The sequence below is a fragment of the Haliotis rubra genome, unplaced genomic scaffold (assembly GCF_003918875.1).
Source record: "Haliotis rubra isolate DU_JTF1 unplaced genomic scaffold, ASM391887v1 Scf137, whole genome shotgun sequence".
Lineage (NCBI taxonomy): Eukaryota > Metazoa > Mollusca > Gastropoda > Lepetellida > Haliotidae > Haliotis > Haliotis rubra.
In genome coordinates this window covers 1,778,120-1,799,044 of record NW_025765303.1, presented here as the reverse complement: position 1 = coordinate 1,799,044, position 20,925 = coordinate 1,778,120, and the positions used below count along the sequence as shown (strand labels likewise).

The 20,925-nt window shown below is 36.6% G+C and overlaps 2 protein-coding genes across 2 annotated transcripts; both read right to left on the bottom strand.

Annotated features, from left to right (window-relative positions):
- Window positions 1–6,554: 6,554 nt before the first annotated feature.
- LOC124268227 (EF-hand domain-containing protein D2-like) lies at window positions 6,555–15,463 on the bottom strand. Its single transcript, XM_046703260.1, has 4 exons — window positions 15,219–15,463; window positions 10,669–10,816; window positions 9,471–9,608; window positions 6,555–6,867 (listed from the first exon to the last, which is right to left on the bottom strand). The coding sequence occupies exons 1-4, from the start codon at window positions 15,380–15,382 to the stop codon at window positions 6,730–6,732; spliced, it is 588 nt and encodes a 195-aa protein (XP_046559216.1). The 5' UTR covers window positions 15,383–15,463; the 3' UTR covers window positions 6,555–6,729.
- Window positions 15,464–19,348: 3,885 nt separating this feature from the next.
- LOC124268247 (E3 SUMO-protein ligase ZBED1-like) lies at window positions 19,349–20,561 on the bottom strand. The gene is made up of 2 exons (XM_046703288.1): window positions 20,165–20,561; window positions 19,349–19,879 (listed from the first exon to the last, which is right to left on the bottom strand). Exons 1-2 carry the CDS (start codon window positions 20,387–20,389, stop codon window positions 19,349–19,351), a joined length of 756 nt encoding a protein of 251 aa, XP_046559244.1. The 5' UTR covers window positions 20,390–20,561.
- Between the last annotated feature and the right edge of the window lie 364 nt (window positions 20,562–20,925).

Below are 20,925 nucleotides of genomic sequence, written 5' to 3'. Positions count from 1 at the left end.
GAATATGGTTTTAATTTAATACTCGCAAATCAGACTTCCCTTCAAACTCAAATACACATTACAACTTGTCATTATCGTGTCTAATAATTATCTTTATACAGGGATTTTACTTGAAATGAAAACCAAAACATTCTCTGGTTGGAAATATACAACTCAATGTTGACAGGGATTGTGAGAAAGTTATACAAATCTCAGGACAAGAACCTTTATGAATGTGTACAAGTAAACACTCAACTGGACACATTTATTCTCCGACTTAACTGTCAACATCCCTAGCAAGCATTGAGTATTATTATGTATAGTCCTTATGTTCCTTTAGTTTTGCATAGGATATGCATAAAGCATGAAACACAAACATAACACAAATGTACCCTAAAATATATTCTGTGTCTACCACAAGAAGAAATACTGTTGGTGAAAGCTATCTTGGTCGAATATTTATGTTGACACCTGTTTTACATATTTCATGTTAACCTTGTGGAATTGAGTTTTTCAAAGGTGGGACACAATAAAAACTTGTAAACTATATATTCTAAGGATGAGAACATTTAAATAACTGAATAAACATTATTATCCCCAAGGTGTCATCTTGTTGGTTGTTTGGTTTGTTGTTTAATGCCGCACTCAGCAATATTCCAGCTATATGGCAGCGGCCTCTAAACAATCGAGTCTGGACCAGACAATCTAGTGATAAATAACATGAGCATTGTTCTACACAACTGAGATACAATGACATGTGTCAACCCAGTCACTGAACCTGTGACATCTTGTCTGGTTTTAAAGAGAGACAACTAGTAAAACAGCAACTCATCTTCTGCTAGGGTTTATGCAATTACCTGCCTCTGGATCAGTGGTTCTGATGTGCAGGCTGAATGGCTATCAATTTACTCCTTAACATAAAAGGTGCAATATTGATCATTGACTATCCAACCTTGAAGCTAAATATTAAATTCTATATATTATTGATTCCAATAATCCTTGTTTATACTGAAGTTCCAATTGTATGTTTTTTTAAAAAGAATCATAATTAAAAAATAACCATGGCAACAGTCAACAAATGTTAAGGCAGACTTTCAAACCTAGCTACATGAGCAACATGATGTAAACAGTAAAAATAACAAGTCAACAATGATATTGTCCTTTTTTGCTGCCAATAGATAACATTGCGATGTCTTGAAGAATCTTTTTCAACTAAATACTCTTCATGTGAAAATACTCCAAATCTCAGAGTCATCTTCAAAAGGAAAATATTTTTTAAATATCAGTGAAGTGTATACAAAAAGAAAACAAAAATAATATCGGTTTTTCATGTAAAACGTAGAATTTGATTACATGTTCTCAACCTTGGCTAATCTAAATGGTGGGAAGACCTGGAACATGGGATAGAAAAAATATGAAACTTGGTTTACACTGTAGGATGATAAAAATACATTAGCATGTCTAGAATACTTTGTACAAACTCATCATGATTGTAAAAATCAGTTGAAATCAGACAAATCATCCATAATTGGCAAGACAAAGCACACAAGCACTGAATTAGCTGTATTTCCTCCACAAAATAAGGCTGTAAATATAGCACTTCTAAATCAACAAGGATACGGCATAGATCTACACTCAACTCTTGGTATCTCAGAGGCAAACCATATCGTACGTACACTCCTAAGGAGCTGATGAAGTATTTACGCTAATATGTTGACTGAGTTAATAATCGTTGTAGTAGAAGAAGTAGTAGAAGTAGGAACAGTAACAGTGGTAGTTGAAATAATACATCCCCATTTTACCTCGCACGTCCCCAGATTTTCACGGACAATATGTTTGTTTGTTGTTGCTCTCAGCAATTTTCCAGCTATATGGCATGGTCTATAAATAGTCAGGTCTGAACCAGACAATCCAGTGATTGACATCCTGAGCACTGATCCACTCAATTATGGTAGTGGTTGTAGTAGTTTTAATAGTAGTAGTAGTAGTAGTAGTAGTCATTGTCTTTGCGGTAGAAGTAGTGATTATGTGTTTCGGTCACTAAAATCTAATTTACACCCTTGCATGATAAGTGGCAAGAAAGGTAGAAGCCTACTTATTCTATAAGTACAATCATCAATTAATGTTTCATGATACTGACAATTATTACTGTATTAGTTTGCAACAAGATGCTCTGAAATAACATGAGTCGACTTCAATTGCACATAAAAATAAGGAGGGAAAAGCAAGAAAAACAAAGACGTATATGTATAACAAGAAAAACTCTAAAAAGAAACATCACATAAATCCGAAGAAATAAGCATCTGCAATTCTGGCAGCAGATAAATCAAACACTATGTTCATGGCAACTAATATCTCTCACAAACAGAAGTTATTCACTGCATTGAATTCTGAAGTACAATTACAAGCACACCAAGTCATCTCTGCCAATACTCTAGTAACAGATGAGCAAGCCATACCACGGCGATGAGGGAATACTGAACTGTGTCCTTGGAAGGTGAAGAGCAACACAAAACTTGGGCCCTAAAGCAGGGATTCCCTTATGACAAGCCATGTGCAATTTGCTAGACAAAATACACTGAATAATGCCATTTTTGACTATATGTCTCTTGGTATGGATGCCCTCGGGGTATATAGCACATGGGCATCTATACCAAAATGACATATACTAACCATCAAAACTTTAGACTCAAGAGTGTAAAGGTAGTCAATTACTTCAACCAACTGTTCTGAACTAGATTTTGACAAATATTCCATACTGTGTAAAGGTACTGTATACACATGAACTGATGTATTGTAAAACAAATTCGTAACGTTGAACAAATTATTTTCATGAGTTCAATCAATCATGAAACTCAGCGAAAATTGGTGAATTCTTAACAAAACTTTACACCAAAGAGCAGCTGTTCACATGCACAATATTTGCACATGCTTTTCAGGAAATGGCTGCATGATCCTTGCGCAATTCTTCTGCATAAGGAGTGTAGTTGGTTCCCCCAAGTTTGTGGAAAAATTCATCTTCAATGTAACCGTATATATATACATAAACATATAGTGAGTGCTTTAAGTGAGTCTAAACTTTTGATGGGTAGTATATATACCGAGATGGGCATCTATACCACATGGATATATATATCCTATGGGCATCTATACCTAAATGATACATATACCACAAGGGCATCTATGCCAAAAGGACACATATATACCACATGGGCATCTTTACCAAAAGGACACATATACCACATGGGCATCTTTACCAAAAGGACACATATACCACATGGGCATCTTTTCCCAAAGGACACATATACCACATGAGCATCTTTTCCCAAAGGACATATTCCATACAGAAATATACCACAGGGAAGTATTAACAACATCTGTACCATGTACAGTTAAAGGACACATATACACCTGCACCACATGTGCAGCTACAGCTACAGCCATTCATTACTGTGCATATATTACCAGTGGAGCACATAATAACCATTTTCCTTGTTTTCTCAATATATGTAGCACTCTTTTTTATATTATATGACCAAATATATGATGATATTATGATCAACCAATGAAACTGCTCTCCTTACATTTTGACTATATTTGCTTAACCAGCCACATTCAAAAGAAGGAGTGATCCCACAAAAATCAATATCTTGACTTCAGGTGAAAATATTATATCTTCAAAATAATCAATATTCTCCAAAATCAATGATCATAATGCAGACAAATCAAATTACTAGAAAAGATTAATGATACCAATCTTTTCTCATTTCAATTGAAACATGTCATTCCTACTGTCCCAATCTTATCATACCTTTTCAAGCACATGTCAGACCTGGGTCCACAAAGAGATTGTAGTGCTACAACTGCCACAAGGCTATGTTAAAATATGGGAGTAATAAACATCTTAGTGCAATAGTAGAGTAGGACATTTTGAAAAACATAATTTCACGCCATGAAATTGCTGGAACCCATGGCATATACTTTGTTCTGAAATTTGTCATCTGCGTTTAACAAACAAATGTTGTTCCCAAAACTCCATCCCTTGGACAAATTTGAAATAGTATGCAAGACTGATAGAGTTATATCACCTACAGCACTAAATATTTTGCTGAAATGAAAAGAATAAATTCCAATCTGCATTAAGATTATGACATATTTTTAGTTCCTCCAGATTGGTTGGAATTGACACAATAATACAACAATAAGCATCATGGACATTAATATGCCAAAGTAATCATATTATGGCCATCTTTAAATCTTTCTGGTTAACAGATCAACCAACTGGAGCTCACAGACGAACCCATCAGAAAATGGACACCACTTAACCCGCCATGAATTGTGAATGGAAAATAACATGCAAAAATCACCTGCTTGTAAATTTTATAATAAATTGTATATTTATATACTTATACTAAAACAACAACAAAAAAAATGTCCAAACATTAGTTCAAGCATTGTTTGACTCTGGTCATTGCAACCACTGGTGTAGTGGACAGTGTCCACTCGTTTGATACCTTGGCCATGGATGGTAGATCTCTTCACACTTAGTATTAGGGAATACGAGAATGAATGGTTAGCTTAGAGGTATCCATGTTGAATGCAGCATGGTATCTCAGTGGCTAGCACTATAAAGCCAACAAAAGTTCAGCATAGACAGATAAACACACAAACAGTGACACACACTTCGCTATTTAACCCTGAACACCACCTTAAACCCTTGCCGATTTTGATTTGAGTTAACCACTTGCATAGGGCACTAGAACCTATCATGATCTGCAAGTCTACCACAGTTTACCTTAAGCTGTTTGAGCCTATACCAACCTGCACTCCTAACCAACAGTACCAACTGTATGAGGGACTAGAGATCTGGGCAAGTGCAAGCACCTGCACACACACGTACACATCTCTTGCATAGTACACAGTAAGTGCAATAATCATTAGTGGGAGTGAGTGAGTGAGAGAGTTCAGTTTTATGCCGCTTTTAGCAATATTCCAGCAATAGCATGGTGGGGGACACCAGAAATGGGCTTCACACATTGCACTCATGTGGGGAATCGAACCCAGGTCATCGGCATAACGAGCAAATGCTTTAACCAACCCCTTTAGTGGGACATTACTAGCCATCTCAGCTACCACCGAGACCACAATCTTCTATTTAGTTTTTTAGGTCCTCTTCAGTTTGAACATGAAGCTTAGCACACCCACACAATGTCATACCAAAAGATTACAAATCACCATAATGCCAGAAGAAATCTGTAAACCACAAAATCAAGAAGTATGGTCCAAGTATTATTTAATATAAACATAATTAACAGACCCTGTAAAGTATTACGCAAAATAACATTAATACTGTAATCAGATCCATGAAAACAAAGCACCTTAGAATAATCACCAACGATTAGTGTAATATAGTGCATAATAATACATAGTTAATTCATAACTGAGGGTGTTGTGGTAATGGAATGACTAATGTTTGACAAATCAATAAACATTACACAATATTTCTCGTATCAATACTTTCAAGCAAAATATATTTCAGATCAAATTAATATAAATATAAAATTAAACTGATTTAATAGAAATCACAGTCTTAAACCTTTGTTCACATGTCATGTATCTTTAATGAACAAGGTGTGAATGAGAAATACAATTTTTACATGTTTCCATCAAATAACATCTTGTATAACATGTACTATTCAACATATATTTGCAATTGATAAATTGTCTCATATAAGCTTATAATGTCTTACAGGATATGTTACATTCTTATTTCTGGTTCCATCTTGTAATCATACAAGCAGGATATTGAGCATAAAATATGTTATTATGACACATACATGATTTCATGAAAATTGCTGTCATACATACTATCGCTATCTCCAAATATTACACAACAGCATGGGTAAAACATTCCAATAAACATGGTTGAACATTCAATTGTACTGTCCTCTTTTGCAGTTATACAACAATATCAGAATTATTTCTAGATACATATCATGTCTTAATCATGTCATCAAAACATAAAAAGAACTAAAAGTCTGTTAAAAATCTACATTACCCAGAGCTACAGATAACGTTTTGGGTCATTGAGTTATGTACTCGCTTGTGGTCATGTCAATTGGGTATCCTAATTTTCCTTTGAGTAACCAAATAAATTGTACCCACCTCACTCAAACTCAATTGGGTATTTTGTCACTTTCCATTAATTGTTAAAAGATAATAAAGTTTTAAATGTTAGTGTTTGTTATTTATATTTGATCTGTAATATGAGACACGATAAGAGAGACTGCAAGTTGCCAAGTTCATGTCCTGAAATAGAACCTCTCAATACCTCAGTTATTGTATCTATCCACCGGTACGCAAGCTAAGATTTGACACTTTTGTGTGTACGCATGTAACATCACATCTATTGAGTATTTACAAAATTTCAAGCGTACTTGTACGCAATAGACTTAATAGGAATTGAGTTTTCGCATAAATATTTGCGTAATTTACGCAGATACGCAGCTTATCTGTACCTCTGATTACCTGTCAAAATCTAAGTCATTTACACCTCAAAGCAATGTTTTCCTTTCTTTATATCAAATACCATTATATCAACCAATAATTAATTCTTGAATTATTTCCTAGAAAAACAACCATATTTTATTTGTGAGGGAAACTTCACTCCTTAATCCTATATTTCTAAGCCATAAATTGAGAGTTCTCTCCCTTTAGTTTTTTCCTCCGCTTGTGTGGGGGGGATCTCCCTTACTGCTGACCAAACACTTCCCGTTTAGCCTTGAAAGCTTGTCGTCTTTCTTTGGCTTCTTCTGCTTCTCGTTTCTTATCCTCCTGCTCTTGGCGGATCTCATCCTCAAATTTGCTCTGAATAGTTTGTGTCTTGATCTGCAAAGAGAATGAGAACTTTGTCATATTTGACTCAGAATGTCAACAGGAAAAGTGCAACATTTCGTTGCTGATATTATATCCAGAGGTACAGATAAGCTGCATATCTGCATAAAATACGCAAATATTTATGCGAAAACTCAATTCCTATTATGTCTATTGCGTACAAGTATGCTTGAATTTTTTTAAATATTAGTACTCAATAAATTTGATCTTGGATGCGTACACACAAAAATGTCAAATCTTAGCTTGTGTACCAGTGGATAGATGAAATAACTGAGGTATATTGAGAGGTTCCATTTCAACACATGAACTTGGCAACTTGCAGTCTTTCTTATTGTTTCTCATATTACAGATCAAATATATATAACAAACATGTAAACCAGCATTTAAACTTGACTGTATTTTTTACAATTTATGGAAAATGGCAAAATACCCAATTGAGTTTGAGTGAAGTGGGTACAATTTATTAGGTTACTCAAAGGAAAATTAGGATACCCAATTGAGATGAACACAAGCGAGTACATAACTCAATGATCAACAGGTTATCTGTAGCTCTGTATATCTATTTATCTATACTACACACACTTTGCTAAGGATCACCAAAATTCACAACTTTACTTAAACGTAGGTGTATAATTTGAAATTGTGTCCATTTAAAACTGGATAGATAATCATATGGCAACCTCTATTAGGCAAACAGTCACTTTAATCTAACCTTATGCACTTGATACATGAGTAACCATAAAAATGGTTTTCATGGCACCAATCAACCATTTTTCAAATCATGGAACGAGTCATTGACAAGTACATAACACCTGTCAATAGCAGGTATGGGTTCCACAAGATGAAATGACATACTGAAATCTAGGATCCATGCTTACAATAAGCTTGGGTATTTAAACCAAATATGACCCCACATCATAATTTTCCGTTGAATCTATTATTTGATCCTTAGCAAAGTGTGAATAGTATATGTACTACACACACTACCGAGCATGAAGCATTCAATTTAAAGAATTCTTTCTCAGTTTCTGACAATAAGCTTTTGAAATTGAGTGAATATGGTTTTAGTAACATTCCAGCAATATCATGGTGGAGAGCATAAGAAATAGACATCACATGTCATACCCATGTGAGCAAATGAATGCTTTGAACACAAGTCTACCTTACTACCAAACATAAAATTTTATACTATTTTACAGGACATTATATCTACCATTTGTCTGATTGGGGATATTTCAACTGAAACTGACCTAGACATTGTGCCTGTTATTAAAACCTCCTAGCTTAACACACATAATTCCCTGTGTATTTCAGCCAAAATGAAATTAAACAAAATGAACTAATATAACTATACAACAATCCTACATACTTCATGACTGATTATCCAAGCTGTTGATTTAACAAACATATCAGTACTGCTGACTTATTAAAGAATGTCAGCCTTGCTGATTTAGCAAGAACATAAGAGCTGCTGAATCAGCAAGGACATTAGAACTGCTAACTTAGCAAAGAACATCAGAATTGCTGACTTAGCAAGAACATAACTGCTGAATCAGCAAGGACAAAGAACTGTTGACTTAGCAAGAACATAATACCTGCTGACTTAGCAAGAACATTAGAATTGCTGACTCAGCAAGAACATAACATTTCAACAACTGCCAAGAACATCAGAATTGCTGACTTAGCAAGAACATAAGACCTGCTGATTTAGCAAAGAACATCAGAATTGCTGACTCAGCAAGAACAAAACAACTGCTGAATCAGCAAGGACATAAGAACTGCTGACTTAGCATGTACTGTAAATCATGAAATTAATGCGTCACGAATTTAATTTGAGTCGCGAGGGTCTAGTCTGAAATGCGCCACAAAATTAATGCGAGCTCAGGAATCTGTGTTGATGATAAAATGAATTGAGCTTGTTAAGCAATGAATGGAAATGAGCTGACTATGTTTTGATTACGCTGCCATGTTTGATCACATGACTGCTTGCTACTACTTGTCTTGTACAACATGTATAAACGTAATCCGACTTGAAAGACACAAGTCATCTACCCAGGTACAACTAACAAGTGGCTGGAGAATGTCCGGCCTGGCTGATCTGCTTGAGTGACTTTAAACAATGACCAGTGACTGTAACCAGTGATAATTACATGTGGCTTGACTGACTCAGTCTGGTTTTACGTCGCTTATAGCAATATTCCAGCAACATTATGGCAGGGGACACCAGAAATGGGCTTCACACATTGTACCCATGTGGGGATTCGAACCCGGGTCTTTGGCGTGACACATGTGGTTTGAGATACCTGTCATGAGGAAGTGACCTGTATTGATGTAATGTGTAGTGTCAACAGATTTACGTTTTCTGTCTTTTATAAGTAGACATGGTCAGACTGAAATGCTTCATCATAAGAATGCAAGAAGAGTACAGACACATTTTTCACCTTAATAAAATGCTGGCATTAATTTCATGATTTTCAGTACATAAGAACTGCTAACTAAGTAGCAATATAAGAACTGCTGACCTAGCAAGTACATAAGAACTGTCATGTTGGCAACAATAGCAATAGCAAGAAAATTTCTACTACTAACAAAGTTACCTTAGCTTCGAAGAAGTCCTTGGCTCCTAGGACTCCTGTCTCATCAACATCTATCTCAGAGACGTTGGCATACAGTTCGTACAGACCGCTACCCTCATCTAGCTCACCAGCAGCAGCCTTGCGGAATATCAGCAGGAACTGCAGGGATATTGGAATTATGGGATATATTGGGGTTGTGTTTTAAAGAAGCTACATTACTACTACATTGAGTAGTTACGACATGATTGGGGATGTTTCCTACTATTTTACACCAGGTGAAATAAAAAAAAAAAATTACAACTGGAATTAAGTGAGGAGTTATATGACCTTGCTTAAACACAGTGAAACCGACATGTGATGATGAAATAAAAGCCAGATAAATCTGTAAAAAATTGCCTGAGGTAACAATTAATCATGCCTTGCCACCTCTGCCTCCACAGACAAACACCAGACTCTGCATGACAAATAAGCATGACACACCTTTCAGTTTCATGTTCAAGGTTGTTATTTCTACACAAATACCTAACACATAGGAAAAAGAAAGCAAAGCTTTTGCAATGTTTCCTTCTGTCATATTTTATAAAGGCACTAAATCACACTTCTCTAAAAATAAATAATGCATTTCTCTCAATAATATAAACTGTAGGAAAGCTACCATATATAATTTTTTTAGGCCAGACCAATTCTATTTCTTGTTTCATGGATTTTTGTCCACAGAAAACCTAAAGGCAGGAGGGAAAAAATAAAAATTAATTCATTTTCCCTGCTCGAAAAGAAAACCCAAATCTTTTTTATTGGCCAATAATATAAACTTACAAGAAAAAATTAATTTTTTTAGATTGTTTTTTTGCCCCATATACACTTCATAAATTGCCAAAAGTAAAATACTTTGAGTATTTAGAAGGAATATTACCTTGACTGGTGATTTTATTTTTATGTGAGTGAGTGAGTGTGATGGTGGTTGGAAACAGGAGAGGGGGGAAATGACATTGTGGATATCAGCATCAGTATTTTGAGGAACACAACATTTTGGAGTGTATTCTTGTATTTCCCTCCACAGACACATTGTACTGACACCTCAGCCAGTCAGTACTTTCATTCCCATCATGCCAAGCACCAGGCAGGATAACAACAAGTTGCACATTTTAATGGCTTTTTATCCACAACACCATAAAGGTAGATGAACAAAATGGAAAGCGTTAAAATATGATGTAGGTACTTCTCTGAAGCTGATCTTGGAGTCCTTGTCCTCATCCACCTCATTAATCATGTTCTTAAGGGAGACATGGGTCTGGGGTGCTCCAAGCTTCTCCATCATCAGCTTCAATTCCATCAAGTCAATAAACTTGTCATCGTTCACATCGTACCTGTAAAAGAGGTTGATGATGGATAAATTGAGACATTCCCTCAAGAAGGCAGCTTGGAGCCTCAGATGAGTGAGTTAAGTTTTACGCTGCTTTGAGCAATATTCCAGAAATATCATGAGGGGAATCAAAACAGGTCTCCAGATTGATAAGTGAACACTGAACCACTTGGCTTCCTTTGTGTTTTGAAATTTACCAGAAGTGATAGGAGGCAGCAGAAGTATGGGGTAGTTTGGTTTGGATGTATTTTTTCGTGTGTGCTTTTACATTATGTCTGATAAATTGCCGAAAATGGTCTTTTTCAAGTTGATAAATTGAAGACTTTTAAAATCATATTCATACACAGTACATCATCTGAACATTGACTTGACATTAGTTAAAACAATTTCAGCATGGCACACTCCTATAGTTTCGCATGAAATGCATGTGGACCCGGTTTTTTGTAAATATCTCTTCATCCAATGACCCAATCGATCTCAAACTGCGCAAGTGGATGTTTTGTCAGACAACCTAATCACATTGTAAATCACCGATTTTATGCATTTGTATTAAAGAAACTGTCTATGTAACTGTCAACAAAATAAACAGCAGAACGCAGAAGGCTTGCAGAGGGAGGGAGCCAATGACCTGTAACAGCGGTAGTGTTGGGTCATAAAGGTAAATGCACGTGCAGTTCATGATAGTTACCTGTGCACTGCACAGTGATAGACCGTTTGGATCATTCACATTGACTACTTCTAGCTGTCATCATGAAAGCTTATTCAGATGATGCTAAACGTTTAATTAGCAATGTGTTGAATTTTTTTTTAAAAGAGAGCAAACGTAGCAAACCGATTTATAAGGTGTCGGATTACATGAAACGTACAACTTTTGCTCTTGGCATGAAAAAGAACATCATGCTAAAAATTGTGAAAAATAAACCAACAACCAATAAACAAAACCTTGTACAAAAAGGTAGGCATCCAAAGTTAGATTCTTTTGACATCAGGGTCATCAGCATAGCTGACCTACATTGACGAACGTTGACCTTTATGACCCAACACTGCCGCTGTTACAGGTCATTGGCTCCCTCCCTCTGCAAGCCTTCTGCGTTCTGCTGTTTATTTTGTTGACAGTTACATAGACAGATTCTTTAATACAAATGCATAAAATCGGTGATTACAATGTGATTAGGTTGTCTGACAAAACATCCACTTGCACAGTTTGAGATCGATTGGGTTATTGGATGAAGAGATATTTACAAAAAAACGGGTCCACATGCATTTCATGCCAAACTATAGTTATGAATTTGTATTGGCACTTTCTGAAGATAGAGGGCCAAATATAAGCTACTGGACAGGTCTGAATAAATCCATGTGAGGTATGACATCTAGAAAAATAGGTTGGCAAAGACAGATTAATAGAAGTGACAAAAGAAGGTTCATATATTGAACATGTGTTTTTCAAAACTTTTGTTGCAACTGGGAGATTCATATGATAAATTACTCATCAGGATTTGATTTAAAGAGCTTGATTTAAAATGCACCATGTACATGTTGACATGAAAAGCTTGTTGCACAAGACAAAACAAGGTTGCATCTGGGTCCCATAAATTTATAGAAGTTAAATAAACTAGTTTAAATAAGTAAAATTACTGATCTTCAAAGACTGCCATGTGTGTAAAACCAACACAGTTCATCCTCGATAATCTCCAGATATACGTTCCGATAAATCTCCACTATACCCTGGATGCATCTACGGCTCGGACCCATGATTTTATTACCTCCCTTGGCTGGATTTTTATCCAATCAGGTGTCTATGCTGGGAAGTTGAGCGTACCAATCACAACTCACTTTCGCTTATTTTATTCAACCGATAAAACTTGGCAACATAATAGTTGCAGAGGTACTCTGAAAGAGGTAGAAAGAGTTCTTGCATATATTTCTTAAAGTTCAGACCTGTCAATTTGTCTGTATGATTTTCCCCAAAATCTGAGTCGCACTGTGAACAAACCTTTGCAGCTGCGACCACTATCTTTGTTGACACTGGCAAGCATGGTTGTAACGGCGACTGAGCTGATTGGCAACTGTGAGAATGTGGAGCCAGCAAAGGAAGGTAATAAAATTATCGGGCCGAGCCATAGATGCATCCTAGATACTAACAGATTTATCGTAATGTATACCCTGGAGATTATCGAGGATGGGATTAGTTATATGGTTTGGAAAATATAGAAATACAGAGTTTGTTCAAAGATTGAAGTTGTGTGACAAAACAGAACTAGTCCGACACAAATTTGAATTTTTAAGACAAGTTCTTTGTGGATGTAGACATAAATATTGGGTTGCATTTTTCAAATAAAGGTTGCACTTGTGCATGTTTTACACACATAAATCCATCTCTAAATATCCCTCATGAACTTACCCTGCAGGCTACAAGCACTGGATTAATATATTCAAAATATCATGACACATGTATCAATCTGTTATGGAAAAAGGATATAGAGGACTAACAAATTATAATCATTGATTTTGAGGGTGAGGGCTCATTTACATTGTACATGCTTCTCCATGAAAATCATCAACCCCCCCCAAGCCATATAGATATGTCAGGGTAGAGATTGTAATCGTAGTCTCTACTGGTTGAATCGGAGATTCTACCAGTACATTTTCCAATTCAACTGGTAGAAACTCCGATCCTACTAGTAGAGGCTGCAATCATCTTCAACTGGTAGAAACTCCGAGTGATCTGTTTTTCTGAACAGTACTATGCATTATAATCAGATATAACACTAGACTGTTTCCACTTCTACAGATATATTAAGGACTAAAAATACAAATGTGACTTGAGAGATCATATTACAATATATACATATATTACAAAACTGAGTACAAGCAAGATCAACTGCATAATCAGTGTTTACCCTAGGCATGAAAATTTAGGAGTCATCATGACTCCCTGGTGTCATGAGAGGGAGTCATGCACATGTTTTTGGGAGTCAACTTCTTTCATCAAGAGATCAACTATTATTGTTTAATAACAACAGGTCCAAGTAAGGCATGTTTTGAAATACATCTGAATGAACTTCCTACTTTTTTTTAACTGAGACTTTTATAACAAACATTTAACACCTCACTGTAAACAATATCAAAATAAAAAATAAAAATGGTTTGTAACACTGTATTTACATCATGAGACCAAGCTGCCAAATTTGGACTCCTCTCAAAAAACAAAACAAAATACCCCCACTTATTATACTTGCTTGCATAGTTTATTCCATACTCCGATCGCAATCTCTACTGGTAGAATCTCCGATCTTAATCATCTTAACTACATCAGCTATTATCTAATATCTTATTACCGATGCTTTGCATGTTTATCATGTTTATGTTAATACCATACAACTGCATTTCATGTGCTGCACATTCTTAGTTGAGAAAATCTCTCGGGGAACTTGAGATGGCATGAGGAATGTGTTGATACAGGTTTTCCTGGAATGTTTGACTTTGTGTGTCTACATACTTCGTAGTTTAAATCTGCAAAACAATGACATGTTAACTTTAAAAATACTTTGGACTGAATTCCAGTTTGCTTTACCTGTCTTGACAGTGTTTTGTTAAATCTGGATAAAATTGTACATTTATATTTACATTTCTGCATTGTCCTTAAAATTCTATCAGGGATTAAGCTTGAGACAATTTGCAAAAGAAACCTTTCACATGTTTCTGGACACTTTCACCTCTTGTCAGGTTTGTTATGGCATTTTTCCAGATCTCTATACAATCGCCAAATTAAAAGAAAAACAAACATCTTTAAGACATTTTAGTAAACAATCATTTAGCCAGTCAACATCCTGGAAAAATCTATGAATATGATCTTCAGCTCATAAACATTAAAGTATTTGATCTGATAGCAACGAATGAAATATCCATGAAAACAAACATGACATACAACGCATCTTTCGGCATTAATGGGTACAACAAGGACTGGTCGGCTCGGAGTCAGTATAATGTGTCTGAGTGGGGTATTCATGCATCACTGCGGCATGGTATCTCAGTGGGCTAGCACTATAAAACCAGCTTCAGTCTGGGCTAGTACAAGCAGCCGCACATACACATACACACGCATGCACGTCGTCATATGAGCGAAATATTCTCAAGCACGACGTTAAACCCAATTTCACCTCACCTCAAAACACACTGTTCATTTGCCACGCCCCCTGTCAAGCTGAAAACATGTGCTTGTCAAGATTATTTGTTCATCTCTTGTATGTAGGTCAGCATTGAGAGGCCTCTTCACGTATTCTGTTACAGGGAAGTGAATCATCTGTGACAAATATGCGTCTATACGAGATGTCTTTATAAAACCCGGATTGTTATTGTCTGTGGATGGTTCATGCGGAATAACAATGAGTTCGAAAAAAACTTACTTTTTAAATGTCCTTTCGAAATCTTTGATTTGCTTCCGAGTGAATTCTTTGAATTCGGTGTAAGGATTAAAGACACGTGCTGAGGGCAGTGAGCCTTCTTCTATCCCATCATTGATATCGTTTCTTCTCTGCAATTTCTTGGCAAGCTCTTCGGTTTCGGACATTTTTCAGTTAGTGATCGGAGACCTGTCGCCACGGGCTTTGACACACGGAGGTACTTGAATGGCTTCCGTTCTGCTTGGGGATTTCCTCGTCACGTGATACCAAATAATGACGTAGCACGCGAAAGGTCGGAGGTCAAAATGGTGTTTTCCAAATACGGAAATAGCGTGACGATGTGTCTTGAGTGGAATTGTCAGCTAAGCCTGCTTTCATTCTTTTCATTTTGAGCTAAAAGTCTCATTTGCATAACCCATTGTAAGAAACAAACCTATTATATTTCTATATTTACTCTCAGGTTCAAAACGACCACCTGCTAACTTTTAGTTGTAACTTTCTTTTAACGTTTTCCATTTTGTTCATCTACCATTGTGGTGTTGTGGATAAAAAGGCATTAAAATGTGGAACTTGCTGCTACCCTGCCTGGTGCATGGCATTATGGTAATGAAAGGACTGGCTGGGTGAGGTGTCAGTACAATGTGTCTGTGAAGGGAAATATAAGAATACACCCCAAAATGCTGTGTTCCTTAAAATACTGATGCTGATATCCTCTCTCTCTCTCTCTCCAGGGATACTCTACAACAGGGATAGGTCACTCGCTTGCTTTCTTTACCATTTGTACTAATTAACGTGTGCCTCGTCATGCTCCAACGCACACAGTGACTTGGTTCGGTCCCAGCGCAACTTCGGCTGCGTTTAGCAGTACTTCAACCCGTGTATTGTATCAGTCGGAATTTTACAATGAATGAATGAATGAATTAAGAGCAAGAATGTTATGTGAATGAATGAAAGAAATTAAGAAAAAGAACAAAAGAAAAAGAACATGTGAATGAATGAAAGAATAAATGATACACCACGGCCATCCCTCCCCAAACATGTTAAAGAACGCAAAACTATCGGTAGAACACATGTGTAAACATCAGCTGTCCTTTTTTAAAAAAAAAATTACTTTGAGACATTTTTTTACATTAGTAACTAATTCAGATATTTTATTGCATGTGTGGAATGACATGGGCATTGACAGAATGTTAACTGACACTGTCACAGACCCCTCAAGAACAGAACGTTTAGAACTATCACAAAGCGTTGTAAACACCTTTCCAGTTTTGCCAAATACTAAGATCAACAGGAAAGAAAGAAGTTTTAGAACTATAACATTCAAGCATCGCAAGCACCAATGGCGTATCAGAACAGATCGGCGATATGTCATATTTTTCACACACCTCAAATACACCCTAACAAAAACAAAAAACAATTTAAAACTATCACTATTACTTGCAAAAACCTCTCACCTGATGGTATATTCCCCTCATAAAAATTAAAGATGTATGTGACAGATGTTTTAGAACAATAACTAGAAACACTCAAACAACGCCCTGTAGTATTTCAATGGCAGATCGGCGATATGTCATATTTTTCACACACCTCAAATGCGCACTAACAATTTTTTTTAATTTATAAAACTATTACTATTACTTGCAAACACCTTTCACCTGATGGTATATTCCCCTCATAAAAATTGAAGGTGTATGTGAAAGATGTTTTTGAACAATAACTAGAAACACTCAAACAACGCCCTGTTGGCAGATCGGCGATATGTCATATTTTTCATACACCTCAAATACACCCTAACAAAAAACTTTTAGTTATAAAAACATCACTATTACTTGCAAACACCTTTCAACTAAAGGTATATTTCCCTTCTAAAAATTAAACGAATATGTGAAAGAAGTTTTTAGCGATATAATTTAGTCTTTCTTTGCTGTGTACTGACAATTGAAGCCAGTGAGCTACAACATGCCCACTTGAAACTTTACTACAAATCTACTGTACTTATACTGACACTAATAACAATTATTTGACTTAAAATGAAGTGACAGAATAGGTAACTTATCTTCTACATGTAGGTTTTCAGTTGTCACAACTCAGCGTATGTAATCAGCTGTTGAAAATAAACCGGGCTCAATCTTAAAAACTACGCTGCGGCCATATTGGCTACACTGGTCACGTGGCGAGCCGAGGCATAGCTTAGGAGCTTTCCGAGGAGTGACCACTCCCCTTTATATAGTCTCCCTGCTCTCTCAGCTAGTTTAGTCAACTTTGATGGGACCAAGATGAAACCCCTTTTTGTCGTGTGCAACAAGCCTTTCATGTCAACTGGCACATGGTGCATTTTTAATCAAGTTCCTCAAATCAAGCCCTGATGTGTAATTAATTATATGAATTCCCCAGATTTATCTGGCTTTTATTTATCATCTCATTTGTCTGTGTCACTGTGTTAAAACAAGGTCAAATGACTGCTCACTTAATCCCAGTCGTAATTTTTTTGGGTCTTATTTCACCTGGTTTAAAATAATAGGAAACAGTCCCAATCATATCGTTCACGATATGATACGTATTGCGATATCATGGAACGATACGATGCATACCACAATATGCTATCTTTAGTTATTTTCTTTAAGAAAGTTTTATTTGATAACAAGTAACAGTGTAAATTTTGACATAACTGTCAATTTCTAGTGAAAATTCACAATTTCAAGGTCAACGATACATGTCACGATACGGAAAAAAGTATCGATATATTTATTGCCAGAAAAAGTATCACGATTATCGATACTACGATATATCGTCACAGCTCTACCAACGTCTCTGAGATAGATGTTCATGAGACAGGAGTCCGAGGAGCCAAGGACTTCTTTGAAGCTAAGGTAACTTTGTTAGTAGTCATAGTTTTCTTGCCATTGCTATTGCATCCTCGATAATCTCCAGGGTATATGTTCCGATAAATCTCCACTATACCCTCGATGCATCTACGGTTCGAGTCGATGATTTTATTACCTCCCTTTGCTGGTTCCTCATTCTCACAGAAGCCAATCAGATAAGCCACCGTTACAACCGAGCTTGCCAGTGCCCACAAAGATAGCAGTCGCAGCCTCTTTCTCTCTCTCTCTCTGTGTCTCTGGCATACTCTTTCTCTCTCTGTGGCATAAGTAAACATTGTCAAACCTGGACATGGTCGAGACAGCTGTCTTAGTTCAAGTTGTGACAAAGTGTGATTTCTTCAAAGAATGATGGTCTCATACGTATAAATCAGTGAGTCACACTTACCTTTTGTTTTAGTATGTAATTAATTCACAGTGAAGATATCCAATCGTTGGTAATCCTGCTGTTTTTGGTATTCCGTGTGAGAAGTAATTAAAAAATTCCAAGTAACATCAATGTCATGAACACACACACACCAAATTCCTGGATCCGTCCATGATGGGGTATAACAGTGGGCTATTATTCGGTGGTTTCACATTACTTTTCAACTAGCTGTGCGCATGCCAATTCTTTCATTTTCTTGGGTAGTGGACGAAGTTTAGCTTTGCAGTTGCACAGGTATAATACATACAAAGGTATGCCGTGTTCTAGTATCCAACCAGTTTGGACTGCTTGACTAGACTGGGCTCTAAGTTAAATGTCTGGTTTATTCCTTAATACCTCCCAGTCTCAATTGTGTTTGCCAATCCAGTGAAATCTTACGAATGATTTCTATATTCTGAATATACAAATTATGAAAGGTGAGCTATACATTCTGGTACCATAGGGGTGCAACCATGCAGGTGGGCCACGATACCATACGTATCTCGATACTGCTGCCACGATTCGATACGAATCGCGATACACAAAATAAAAAGAATAACAAAATATAAGCATACAACTTTTATTTGAATTGAAGAAGAAATCTTCAATCAGAGTTAGTAAACTGTACCAAGTCTCTTGTAACTGAAAACAATTACTTTTGTTTTAAAATTAAGTAAACACTAAACAAATCTGTTACTTTAACAGCAGTCAGCTATCTGGATATTCTGAAATAAACTTTGACACTTTCAAGGAGTCTTACAATCTGACTAACACAACATTGTCAAACAGACAAATGGTTACATACTCTTTTTCAGTGTGCTTCATGCATCATAATTCTGTTACAATTACAGTTTCATATTTTTTTTTAGGAAAATCAGAATATCAACATTTTCAGCTGAAAGTGAAGCACCTTGAGCAGTGACAATATCCCCAGCTGTGGAAAATACTCTCTCGCTGGGGACTGAAGTAGCACACACTGCTTCACAAGACGGGCAAGGGCTGGGAATCTGACTGCGTTCATCTTCCACCAAAGTATGGGGGTTTTCAGTTAATGGAATACATTCCTCAAGCTTGTATTTCTGCACCTCTTCCTCAATGGAAGCAGAATGTGGCTTTGCCTCTTGCACATGTGTAATGAACACCTCCCCAAATGTCTCCTCAATTGCACTTTTGGTTTTCTTAGGTTGTGATGGGCCTGGTGTCTCAGAGTCAGAAACAGAGTCTGAAGTGCAAGTCTGTGTCCCACCAGTCTCAGTGTCATGACACTCAGGGGGCTGACTGTGGGTTTGAGGCAATACAGGTTGGGGGGGCTGTGCTATCGCTTCATCTGTGGGATGACTCGGTTCCTCCTTCACTCTCACTGGAGCCACTTCATCCTGAAAGAAGAATTATAACAGTTTAACTGACAGCTAAAATGTCTAAAGTGATATTTGAAATGTAGCATGATTAATTGATCATGATACACTGTTGAAACGTTTTTACCATTCAGAATTTCAATCATTTTATGTAATAAAAATAATAAAATATTCAGAAACAAATTAAGATGAAGTTTTGTTGTTTGAAACACCTTTTTCTGTGGAATTTTTGTTTTAAATGTTTAAAGCATTAATTAATTACATTAACAGTATTTTAATTATTCAGTTGTTGAACTGTTTATTTACCTTGTTTGCTTCTGCCATCTTGATCGCATTCATGGTCAGGGCACTGAATACAAGAAGCCGGTTGGCTTCATTGTGGTAGGGTAGTGATCGAAACCTGGGGTCAAGGGCAGTTGCTTCCTGTAGAAATTTGTTGATGTCAGGGTCAGTATATCTGGTCTTCAGATCTTTGACAATTGCCGACTTCACAGACTTGACAAGGCCAGAATCACTTTCAGTGACAGACATGGATTTCAGAATAAGCTCCTTTAATAGTAGAATCAAGGAAACTGTGGGCACTTTCTCTGAACAGAGGATTGTTGTTATTGTCTTCAATGGTCGAAGAACATCTACCGCATCTTCTACTGCGCTAACATCTTCCTCTGACAGAGTAACAAGGGTGTCTGCATTTTTCCTGATATCCTTCACTGTGTGAGTGGCAAAGATTGCAGCTTGCTGCTCGGGATATCGCTGAAGCATGTCGCAGCTCGAATTCCATCTCGTAGAAACATCTTCGATCAGTTTGTGATCGGGCAGTTCAAGAAGTAACTGTTTTGACCTGAGAACAGATGCAGCATGTGAGCTTCTGTGAAAGAATGAAACTATTCTTCTCACTCTCCCCAAAATTCTGGACATCTGCGGCACCTGCATGGCTTTTTGGCTTGCTATGTTAATTGTGTGCGCAAAGCACCTTATATGAGGTGCAAATTTCGACTGCTTTACAGCACTAACAATATTGCTAGCATTGTCTGTGCTAATGGCAATCTGAGAAAATTTGCCTAAGT